Source organism: Phodopus roborovskii, unplaced genomic scaffold (assembly GCF_943737965.1).
Source record: "Phodopus roborovskii unplaced genomic scaffold, PHOROB, whole genome shotgun sequence".
Classification (NCBI taxonomy): Eukaryota; Metazoa; Chordata; class Mammalia; order Rodentia; family Cricetidae; genus Phodopus; species Phodopus roborovskii.
Window position 1 is genome coordinate 5248432 of NW_026125506.1, and position 12456 is coordinate 5260887.

Consider the following 12456-nt stretch of genomic DNA (forward strand, 5'->3'; position numbering starts at 1 on the left):
GGCAATACAGCGCAGCAAGGCCGCTTCCCTAGGGTCTGTCAATGAATAATAGAGCTGTTTGCCCAGAAGGGGTCACTAGAGGTGGAGGGAAGGACTTTGAAAGTGGCTCTGCTAGTGCACACACCTGGAACTGTCTCCTGGCCTTCCCTTTGGGGTGGGGGCGGGGTAACAGGGCTAGTAACCGGGCCCCACAGGCTTCAGCTCGTAGGATTCCCTCCGGGGTGTGGACTCGGAGCTCTCAGGAAGATTGGATGACCCCTACAATGAACTGGGATGATGGGTGGACTTTACAAGGAATAGACATATTCTTGACTTCTTGCTTTCTCTTAACAAAGGCTCAAGTTTCTGTTTGCCCATTAATCTGTTGGGTACCAGTGCTGGAGACCCATGGAAGCAGGGTTAACCCAGTGCCTGCCCCAGACTTGGCCTTTCTCACACCCAACTGTTAGTTAGCATGGGTGGATCTTTCTCTTTCTTTGCTTTTTTGGTTTTCTGAGTCAGGGTTTCTCTGTGTTGCTTTGGAGCCTGTCCTGGAACTAGCTCTTGTAGACCAGGCTGTCTTGAACTCATAAGAGATCCACCTGGCTCTGCCTCCCGAGTGCTGGGATTAACAATGTGTGCCACCACAGGCCTGGAGACGGGCAGATGTTTCTGTATAGTGCTGCTATGGTAAATGGCACCTGAGGTGGTGTCATTTATAAAGAACAAATGTATTTCTTGCACCTCTGGGGAGTCTGAGATGAGGTGCTAAAAGGTGGTCACCTGGCCAGGGCTGCTGTAGGCTTCCAAGATGAACCTTTTGTTTCTGAACTCTACACAGGGGCAGAAGGCTTTGTCCTCAAATGGTGGACGTCATGACCACAGCAGATGAGCCACCAGAACTGGGTGAATGTGAAATTGTGCTCATGCTCAAGAAACCTTGTTCTCTAAAATGCTCCGGCCTTGGACCTCAGGCACGGGTTTCTAGGATCTCCTAAGGAGCTGATGATGTTACACTGTCTTGTCCATTCACTAGAATGCTACAAGACAGCACTGAGCAAACCTGGAAGTTCTAATCTTTTCTGGAAAAAAAATGAATAGAATCTCAACTTCCTCTGGTTAGTTTTACAAATCTTTATTGAAACTTACACATCAAGATGACAGCAATTCAGTGTTTTGAAAACAGTAACAAATGGTACCCAAACTCAGGTTGGCCAAGTACTGGACATCACTGAGCTTGTTCCCACCTCTCTAGCAAGAAAAAGGACATAATGGTAACTTCTGCTGACAGGTGACAGGAACCTATACCAATGGGCACATCAGTGGCATCACCATGGAAACCAAGATGAGTGTCATTCATACTAATCCCTAGGACACTGTCCTGGTGGGACTCTATCAGGCCGTTATAGGGGTTCAAGTTCTTTTAGAACTAGCAATAGCAGCCACTGACATCCTTCGCTCACTAGAGACACTGGTCCCCAGCTGAACAGCTCGTGCTGGAACTGAAAAGCTGTCACGGTAACCCTGTCACTGTTACAGTTGAAGGGAGGCGTGAACAACCTTACGATGGCCAGTCCTCAGGATCATTCAATTTAATGGAGAATACGGCAGTGGGTTTTGAAGTTTGTGTTGAGTACAATTATTGCTGAGTGTAGTCACATGATCTACAGCCTCATCTGGGTGACTTATTGCCTTAGGTAGGACTGGACAGCCAGCCACTCTAGTTAAAAAAAGGTCCTTAGTGCACACAGTGTCGGGCAACGATTGCAAAGCTTCATCTGGAAATCAGACATCTGAGTTCCCATAGATCCTACAATCTACTGCTTTGATTTGGAAGGACAGGCAAGACTGAATATTGCTTATGTCCACGCCCAGGCTTCAGCAGGGACAGGCTGTCGACCCTGGATGCAGACAAGCGGGCTTTTGTGAGGCTTCAGCCCCTGCTCCCCAGTCTTTACTAGCAAGGTGCTAGCATTCAGGTCTGGCTTCAGACGTCTCTGGCCAGCTGAGGGGATGATGTCTGGAGCACACTGGTCTCGTGCACTGCAGTTCTGGGACTGCAGGCAGCCATCCCTTCCCATTTCTAGACTCTTCTAGAACTGTGTCTGGACGAACCTAGGGAGGGGTGAGATGTCCCAGAGAGTGAAGTGAGGGTCTGCATGCACGTGGAGAGCCCAGCGCTGCCTGCTGTCCCTGTGGTCCATGGCTGGCTCTCAGCATCTCAGATGGGCTTGTAGAGCAGGGTGGTGACATACTTTTTCTTGTACCGGTGGGTTGCACTAAGCACCATCACTCCATCCTAAGAGGGTAGAGAACAGGAGATTCACCACAGCTCCCCGGCAGAGCCCGAGCCGGAACCTGTCACACGCCGAGCCTGGCATGGCGGGTCCCCAGAACATGCTGAGAAAGTGCTCTAAAGCCAGCTCTAAAGTCATTACCTTGATGGAGAGTGCATACAGGTGGTTCAGCATGACGTGGTTGGGCTCTGGAAGCAGCGCTGGATCACACTGTGAGGGAACAAAGGGAGACATGAGCAGGTAAGATTTGGACGTCAAGACGATTTTCCTCCCTTGTTTCATGGCACAGGCAAGGCAGCCGAGGAGGAGACAGGCTCTCAGCTTGACCCGTCTTCCCCAGTAGGGCACTAGAAGGGCTATGGAGACTGCACTTGAGCCGAGGAGGTTGGATCTACCATGTACTGGAATGCACCAGGCTTGCCCCACCCCATCCTTACAAAGAGGCAGAAGACCGAGGACCCACTGAAAGGCTTTTACAGAACTAAATGGCCCTGAGAAGCAGATGCTAAAATCATTAAGAAGCAGACAACAGTAGGCAACTCTGGACGTGAACACACGGACTCTGCACCTTCCTACCACAAGAGGCCACATAGCTAGATTTTTCATTGCACATTCCCAATTTTTAAGAAAATGAACTGGGGGGAAAAAAAATTAAATTCCGGCTTATTAGTCTCTGGTGGCTTTAAGCTGAGGTCCCAAGGGAAGGGTGTGTTTACATCACTCAGCACTCGGGGGAATCCGGTACTGAAGTGCCTTCAGGGCAGCCCGTGAAGCCCCAAAGGGTGAAGGCAAGGACTGAGGAGGAATGGCCAGTCTTTCCGAGTGAAGCTGGACGGCCTTCACCGCGACGTGCACTGTCCTGTGTGGCTGTGGTGTGGACTCAGGCGGGGCAGGCTGAATCCTAACGAACTGCAGCAGGTAAGAGTCTGGGGGCAGAAGAGAAGTTCCGGGACGGGGTGGGTGCAGGTGGAGGAGCTGGGAAGCCAGCCCCGAGTCCTAGCCCTGCCCTGGCAGCCAAGCCTCCCAGCACTGCACCTGTCCTCTAGTCAGGGTTAGCATCTCAGAGGCTAACAGCTCTGTCCCAGGCTCCCCGAGAGCCCCTGCCGGGCAACCATGGGGGGTGGAGGGGGGACAAGAGCCTCAGCCGAATGCTGCTTCAGTCACCTGCCAGTCACCTGCGGCTGGGAGGGTCCCAGGAACTACGGCTTTCATCTGCCGACTTTTAAAGCTGACTAATATTCTGAGCATATCATACTGGGATATGCAGGTTCTGTGGAATTCCTACTCTGGATCAGTAACATACTCATCATTTTCTGAGTGGCTAAAAAACACCAAGATCTACTCTGTGCTGTTAATGAGTCATCAGTCAGCATCGTCTACGGAAAACATTATATATGATCCTTTAAGTTAGACACAGAACTACCCTAACTGTGTGCGCACATAAGTGCAATGCATCCACAGGAAATGACCTCTGCATGCTGAAGAGCACTATTCACAACCGCAAACCATGGATAAGTGCATTTGCAAATGTAGACACACACCATGGTGATGGCTAGCATGAGCTGTCAACGCCACCGCATTTCCAGGGTGGGGCACCGAGCCACACAGAGGAGGGAGGCAGAAGGCATGCGTTTATTATGGGTAAGTACGGCGCAATGGGACTGCCTCCCTCAGACTCCCGCTGCTGCTTTCCCTGTTAGGGTGAACCACAGCCTGAACTAGGAATCCAAAAATGCCCTTTCTCCCTTAAATTACTTTTGTCAAACATACAGCAACAGGAAAAGAAACTGCAACAACGATGTGTGACTCAGCCTTAAGAAGAGAGGAGATTTTGTCATTTGCAACAATGTGGAAGAACTCTGTGGACATTAAATAAGCCAGGCACAGGAAGACGGAACCATATGTGCGAAATCTTTAGAAAGTAGGATATGAGAGGCAGAACAGTAGTTACGGGGCAGAAACTGGTCCAAAGGTACAGAGTCTCTGGTGGATATGAGAAGCAACAGCAAGAGGCGGCGGCGGCCACAGCATCAACAATGTCCTCCAGGACAGTGGGCACGGTCCTTGGGATGCCACTCACACTTACCTCTGTACCTCAACCTCTTTACCACGAAGCTTAAATACGACCACACGGAGGGCACTTCCCTGACTGGAAACAGGTCTGTTAGAGCCCATGGCCGCCTGAGTCAGAGGAGGCCTGTGCAGGTTCTCCCTAGCCATGTCTCCCTAGACGGGAGCAGAGTGCTGAATGTCTTCCAGCCTCTGAAGTGTTCTAGAAGAGAGAGGGGAACAGCCTCACCCGAATCTCAGGACAGTGGCTAAGGGTCGCTGCAGACCCCACAGGATGCCTGTGTGAGGTGTTGCCAACTTAGCACTGGACCCAGGCAGATGACCAGTGGCTCTCTGTGCTTGGACTCGGCCTGAGAAAGGGGAGTGTTTTAACTGCAGTGGCCTAGCAGTGACACTCCAAGGGAAGCCCCCGCAAAGACAGGCTGAGCTCACCAGCATGTGGGGTCTACTACGTGGAGGGTCAAGTGGTGTGGTTACTTTCGCACCTGCTACGGTCTGACTGTGTCCCCTAAAGTTTATGTCCGGGGAACTTAATCCCCAGTGGCTGCTGGGAAATGGGCAGTAACTGGTGATGAATCAGGTCATGAGGGCAGAGCACAGACTAGTGGAGGCACCCGAGTGTGGGTCGGTCATCTTGAGGGCATTGTTAGAAACAGCTGGCTGCTCAAGGCCCAGGCTCCACGCTTCCCTTCTGCAGGCCACTGAACAGTTTCTCCAAGGAAATGTGCTATGATAGCTCAATTCTGGCCCAGGAGGACCGATGTTTCCGAAAGTAACTTGGTAATTAAAATTCAACTCTAAAATGCCACCGCTGGAATTCCAGGATCTAGCTGACCAAGAAGAGGTGGTTAGATATTTTCTCATAAAATTTAAATGTAACGGGTGTCAACCTTTCACCAGAAGCCTGTGTCCTCTGTGTCAGAGGACCGCGACGGTTCCCAACAATGGAAGACGCAGGAGCTCACCACAGCTTTGTACGAAGCAGGCAGAAAGAGAGCAGATGGACAGACGTAGGCATGAAGGAGATGCGGACAGAGTACTCACGGAGATGCCCGTGTCCTTGTTCAGGATGACCTGTAGCAGGTGTGGGGGGAGGATGGGCGGGGCCTTGAACCGCTCTTCTGGTTTAGAGATGTAAGGCTCCTGATGGTAAGGTCCCGGCGGGGAGCTGGACAGCTCTGTTGGGACAGTGACAAGACATGCTGAGACCATAAGCTCCGGGGTTGATGTGATGTACGGTGGGTGTCCTCATCTAGCTTTCTGTCCGTGTTCCCTCAATACAGACCTGGGTTTTCTTCAAGGGCTCTCAAGCGCCAAGGAGGAGGAACAGGGGTGATAAAAACACCTTTCCCATTTGGGTGCTCATTCACCTCAATGCTAAATTGGGATGCTCCAACGAAAGGACAGCTGTGGCAAAGCCAGCTGTGTGGGCCACACCAGCGGGAGCCATTCCTAATGAGCTAACCTCTCCGTCAGAGGAGAGGCCTCCTTACTTCAGGCTGGGATTGACACACGCCACAAGTTCAAGGCTCAAAGTCGGGAAAAGCGGTCTAGCCTAAGCTACAAGCTCTACCAGGCAGAGGAAAACAGGTTTAATGAGGAGCTGGCATATCAGATAAATAGTAACAATGAAGACCTAAGTGTAGAGGCTCTCTGGTCCCACACTCTGAGGTCTGGGTATCTTCACTAGACAGACATAGTAAGAAGCCTCTGAAAGTGCCCGTCAGAAGCAGCTCTCAAAATGACATCTGCCTGACCGAGATACTGAGCCGTTATCCCAACATCAGCACGGGCTCTGGTCACCTGATCCTTCAGCTGGCCCAGAACTTCTCAACATCTCAACTTCTCAACATCATTTTCTAAGTCAGGTCCCCTATACACGAGCCAACCACACCACAGTAGAAAAACCGAGAAAAGCATTCAGAAAACTGAGCCATGAGGAGTGAGCACACGGAATTACACGTCAGAGCTGGAGTGGGCTCAGTGGGCAAATGGACTTCCATGTCAGCCAGTGGGAGCCGTGTGCGCAGGCCTCCATGCCTATTTGAAACCACGTGACTGGTCATGTGGGGACAGCTGCTGATCCCAATGAAAAAGCACTGGTTTTGGATTTCTAACCCAGATCCACACACAACCTGACCCGTTAGCCACGGCCGGCCAAGCCCACCTTACAGCTGTGGTGTCAGGAGCTAACAGTGAGAGAGCCCAGAAGCAGAGGCTCCAGCCTCCCCCCCCCCCCCCCACTGAGGACGGAACACAATCTGTTTTCCCAGACGGCGGGCTGGGTGCACGCCCGAAGACTCATTTTACTGTCTCCCACAGGGCCCAGGAAGCAGCCCCTGCCCACAAGAGAAGGGACTGCAGCTGTGGCCGCCATCTGCATTAACTGTCTCTGTGAAGTTCCAGGTAGTCTCTTCCTACGGGGCGTGGGTGGGCCACAGTCACCTGAAAGCTCTGTGGTCAGAACACTCTTTTACCAGGACCGGGCAGAACTGGCTTCCAGAAAGGAGAGTTGTGCTATACAGCCCTGTTTTCTACAGGCAGCCGCTTTCTCTCAGAAGCCTGACAAGGTGCTAACGGGCTGCACAAATGACAGCCAAGGTCACTGAGGTGTCGTTTGTCACCTGTCAGCCTGCAACTCTCCAGGCACAAGAGTGGTAAGTGAGCTGGCAGCTTCGCTGGCATCCTCTAGGGTCTCTTCAGCCTCGCCTGGGGCAGAGTATCAAGTCTGGCTCTGTACCTATGGCCAAGCGGAACTACAGAACAGCCCAGAGGCCAGGGTACTGACTTATGGCTCCTTTGGGGTTAAAGGCTAACAGCGGGAGCTGACAGAACTAGGGATACACTGCTGTGGCCCAGACAGCTATGACCGCCCATCTGGCGGGACAGCTCCTGCTCAAGCGTGAGAGGCGAGGGAATGAGAGCGTGTAAGTCCAGGCTGCGGAGCCCAGCCTGCACACGTGTGGGATAAAGTAACTGTTCATACCAGACACATCGGAGCACTTTTGGGAATCCACCATTAAAGCATCAAACACTTCAAAGTCAGTTTTCTTCACTTGGATGATGTTGTTAACTGTGCCAAGCTGGCTGGTTACTATTGGCTGGGAAGAGACAGACAGGCAGACATCATAACATGGAAGGTCTGGACTTTCAGAGGGCTAGAACTCCTGGCTGGACAGTCTCACACCAGGCTAGCTACTCTTGTCAATTATACCAAAGGCCTGGCGAGCAGCGCTATCTAACTCGGAGCCACACCCGACGGCGGCCCCGGGGGAGGTGGCTGGTGCTGGCTGTGTGGGTACCCAGGGGGCGGGGGCGGCAGGAAGAGTACCTCGGAAGGATCGTGCGTCCACTGACCGTCCACAAAGAATTTGTACTGGTGCTCTCCTTCGGGCAGATCCAGGATGGCGACAAAGTTATTCTGGCTGCAGAAAGAGAGGAAGCAAGCGTCTCAGCTCGGAGGGCTGCCCTCTGGCTCCAGGCACAGCCGAGGCTTCGGTTACAGGGGAGCAGACAATGTCCAAGCAGTTCGGACAATTCTCGGTCACAGCCTAGAAAAGCCACTTAATGAAGCAGCGGACAGAGTTTCCAGAAAACTCCCTTTGCTCAGACACTGGGACCCTAGGACTGAAAGGTCAACAAGTCTGCAGCCTGGGTGCCAGGGAGGGGCCCGCACAGGCAGACACACTGCCCAGCTCCCCTGTCCCCCCCCACACACACACAGGGAGGGGCCCGCACAGGCAGACACACTGCCCAGCTCCCCTGTCCCCCCCCACACACACACACAGGGAGGGGCCCGCACAGGCAGACACACTGCCCAGCTCCCCTGTCCCCCCCCACACACACACACAGGGAGGGGGCCCGCACAGGCAGACACACTGCCCAGCTCCCCTGTCCCCCCCACACACACACAGGGAGGGGCCCGCACAGGCAGACACACTGCCCAGCTCCCCTGTCCCCCCCACACACACACACAGGGAGGGGCCCGCACAGGCAGACACACTGCCCAGCTCCCCTGTCCCCCCCCACACACACACAGGGAGGGGCCCGCACAGGCAGACACACTGCCCAGCTCCCCTGTCCCCCCCCACACACACACACAGGGAGGGGCCCGCACAGGCAGACACACTGCCCAGCTCCCCTGTCCCCCCCCCCCCACACACACAGGGAGGGGGCCCGCACAGGCAGACACACTGCCCAGCTCCCCTGTCCCCCCCCACACACACACAGGGAGGGGGCCCGCACAGGCAGACACACTGCCCAGCTCCCCTGTCCCCCCCCCCACACACACAGGGAGGGGGCCCGCACAGGCAGACACACTGCCCAGCTCCCCTGTCCCCCCCCCCACACACACAGGGAGGGGGGCCCGCACAGGCAGACACACTGCCCAGCTCCCCTGTCCCCCCCCCCCACACACACAGGGAGGGGCCCGCACAGGCAGACACACTGCCCAGCTCCCCTGTCCCCCCCCCCCACACACACAGGGAGGGGGCCCGCACAGGCAGACACACTGCCCAGCTCCCCTGTCCCCCCCCCCCACACAGGGAGATGGCCAGTGCAGGGCACACTGGCACAGACACAAACTTGTTCTCTCTTGCACTGACTTGAGCTACCTACCCTCCTTCTGTGTCAGCCATGGGAAGCCAGGGGCCCTGACAGCCCCCGGCACGGCCCAGCTCCATGCTGTTTGTCCCTTCATTTAGTTATCACAAGTGCTCACTGGTGGAATCCGCACTGGGATTTTGAGGAGGTGCCTCAGTGTATCCTTGCTAATGACTTCAGGGCACGCACCTTCCAACCTTCCAAAAAGCAACAGAAGGGTGGGGCGGGCCATAGTCCCTTACAGAGTGAATGTTTAGGGCAGGCAATGAGGACTCAGATCTGCGCCTCTGGGCTTCCCAGCCCAGCACGCTCTCCACTGCACCTGGAGCAAATTTTTAAGACATGTGCAGCTAAGTGTTGGAAAGTGTGGTTCAGAAATATTCTCCACTGACATACCGCTGTCTTCTAAAACATACGCACTTAAAGACAGCAACATCTACAGTTTGAGAGCTGAACCCTGTACCTCATTAAACAACGTATTTTTGCACTCAACATCTCTTACAAAAATATCCTTTGTGCTGTTCACCCACAGAGATCTTTCAGAAAAAAGAATATATCCACAGATAAAGCAACAAGACTGCGAGTCCCAGGTCATTACCTCCTCGTGAGGGGAAGCTTGCTCCAGTTATTGAAGGATCCAGACAAGTAGACCTCTTTTCCACCCCCTGTCCATCGAAATACAGTTGGCCGGGCCTGGGCGGAGGCTTTATCATTCACTTCAAGATCGTGCTGCCAGGCCAGGAATTCCTCCTTCTCTGGAGCCTAAGAAGCAGAGACGTTTACTCAGGGTCAGGCAGCTCAGGCAGCCTCCCTACACCTGACTGCTGGCTAAGAGCAACAACACAATCTCATCAGGCAGCTCCTGCCACTCACTATGACTTGTGTCTGTCCTCCCCCCTCCCCAGCCCTGCAAAAACGGAGATAGTGAAAATAACGGCTACTGTCAGTTTGTGAAGACTGAGATAGTCTGACACACAGTGAGTGCTTAATCACTAACAACCATTACTGCCACGAGGTTTCGCAAAAATTCTAGGGGAAGCTGTAAGGCCTACTTGGAAGAAGACTGCCATCAGTCAGGGTGGGTTTAATACGTGAGACTTCCCTCCATTAAGCAAGACTTCTGGTACATAACAATTTATTAGAGACAGCCTCAGGGCTGTTCACCTAGCCCGGAAGAAATGGATAAAGAAAGAAGCCGGGCCCCTTCACTGTGTCAAATGATAACATCTAATGATGTTACCCTGGGGTAAAACAGTCCTTCAGTCAGAAGAAAGGCCAAAGGCTAGATTTCTAGGATGGGAAAAGGCCCCGAAGGGAGCTCAGGGAAAGTTCTATTGCCTTCACCCAAGATAGGATCTGCTCTTATCTAAGATGCCTTCAGTCTTTGGATCTGTGCTACAGATTAAACAACACACCACAACAGTTTTACAACAGTGGTTCTCAACCTTCCAGCTTCCACTTTTTAACACTGTCCCTCCGTCTGTGGTGACCCCCCAACCAACCATGACATTATTTTACTTGCTACTTCATAACTGTAATTTCCCTACTGTTATGCATCATAATGTAAGTATATTTTTTTGTACAGAGGTTGTGACCCACAGGTTGAGAACCAGTGCTTTAGAGAGACCACTAACTGTAGCCACAAAGTTGAACTGGGGTAATGGGAAGAATTTGTGTCTTGACTGGGTAGCCCATTTATTACTGATAAAACTAGAAGGAATGCTACTTAAGTCCCAGCCCACCCCACCCCACCCCCAATCCCGTGGAGAACAGCAACACCACCTAGTCCTTCTTAAAAAGAAAGTTTACTCAGCTCTGGGCAGAGGACAGAGGGAGGGCACACTGGCAATTCACCTGCCACAACAAATACTTACTTCCTCTAAAATAGCCTTGGGCCAAAAGTACTTCTAGGGGTGGGGACACTCTCAGCTCAGTGAGAAAACAGCACTCCAAAGATCACAGCACACACCTTTCCCCCACAGTACAGGCCCAGAGAGGAAGCTACAGTGGCAAGATGCAGGCTCTTCCAAGTTAGACTCAAAATTAAGATCCAAAGAACGGCAATGTGTCTACCTAGCTCAATGTGGGGGCGGCGCTGAGTAAGAGCCGAGTGACCAGGCCGTTAGCCCGGTTAAGTTATGGCCAACAAGACAGTGACAGACTGTGCTGGTCAGAGTGAACCTTCCTAACTGCGGTTTATTCTAAGGAATTAGATCTTCCCACTAGAATCTCCCAATGCCATTGGACGGGGCAGAGGGTACTGACCACATCACTGTGGTTAAGGGAATGTGGCTCAAGCAGGACTTTCAGCTTCGCCTTGGGGGGGGGGGCGGAGGGGAGGCGGAGAGCATTGCTCTAGTCTGCTTAAAGTCCGGGTCATTACTTAAGTAAAACATAAGTCGAGTAGCAGTAGCTAGCTGCTGGCTGCTGTCCAAGAGTGACTCTTGGCCACTGACCTCCTCAAACGCAACCGCCGGATCTAAAAGAGTCAGCATGGGTGGACCAAAGTGCCCGAACCACGGACACCTCCGCCAGCCAGCCAGCCAGCTTCCTCTTCAGCTCAACATACGTGCTCCAAAACAAACACTAAAACTCCCAACCCAACTTCTGCACCCCAAGCGGGTCGCCCTGAGGCTGCGGGGAAGTCTCCGCACGGCCGTGCAATCAACTACACCCAAGAGGAAAGTAAAAGCAGGCGCCGGTGCCCAATTACAGCTAGCTGGACTCTTAATCAATTAGGACTGAATTCATTAGTTGAGACTCGGTCCCAGAGCTGCTTTCTCCTTAAGTGATGTTCCACGGAGCCCAGGGCGACTCTCCCATCGGTAATTAGGCACAGGTTCCCGGGCAGCAAGCGGGGCAGTGTCGGGGCCAGCTCCCTGCAGGCGTGAGGGTGGGGAAGTGGCGGGATCGCAGCCGAGGAAGGGGCCCCGCCCTCGGCCTCGGCCTGAGCCGGCGGGCTCGGACGCCCCGATCGCCCCGGGCCCCCGGCCCCAGCACCTTGATCTCCTCCGAGTGGAAGATGTCGGCGTCCTCGGGGCTGTCCATCAGGATCTTGGGCCTGTCCCCATCCTTGGCGCCCCCGGAGCTGTCCCTCCGCGCCGTCTTGTGGCCGCCCTGCCGCTCCAGCGCGGCGCGCTCGCTGCTCGTGTTGCCCATGGCGGGGGTCTGCCTGCGGGGGACACCGGGAGGCGAAGCGCGGCGCGGCGCGGCGAGGCGAGCGGGGAAGGGGCGGGCCGGGCCCCCGGGACCGACCGCGGACCACGCCCCCCGGGCCGCGCGCGTGCGCACGCCGAGCCCCGCGTTACCTGCTCCCGGCAGGCGGCCGCGGCGAGGACGCGGCCAACGGGAGCGCGAGCGTAACCTGACACCCGTCCCGCGACTTCTCCCGCCCCGCCCCGCCCCGCCCCCAAGCCACTTCCGCTTCCGGCCGGGCCCCGGCGAAGGAGGAAGGATGGGCAGTGGGGACGCAGCGCCCGCCGGCGGCTGGCACGCCGTCACTTCCGTT

General features: G+C 54.3%; 1 protein-coding gene across 1 annotated transcript; it reads right to left on the reverse strand.

Annotated features, from left to right (window-relative positions):
- Positions 1–1098: 1098 nt before the first annotated feature.
- On the reverse strand, positions 1099–12154 carry Prkab1 (protein kinase AMP-activated non-catalytic subunit beta 1). The gene is made up of 7 exons (XM_051176512.1): positions 11949–12154; positions 9547–9710; positions 7678–7771; positions 7333–7447; positions 5391–5524; positions 2418–2486; positions 1099–2278 (listed from the first exon to the last, which is right to left on the reverse strand). Exons 1-7 carry the CDS (start codon positions 12105–12107, stop codon positions 2201–2203), a joined length of 813 nt encoding a protein of 270 aa, XP_051032469.1. The 5' UTR covers positions 12108–12154; the 3' UTR covers positions 1099–2200.
- Between the last annotated feature and the right edge of the window lie 302 nt (positions 12155–12456).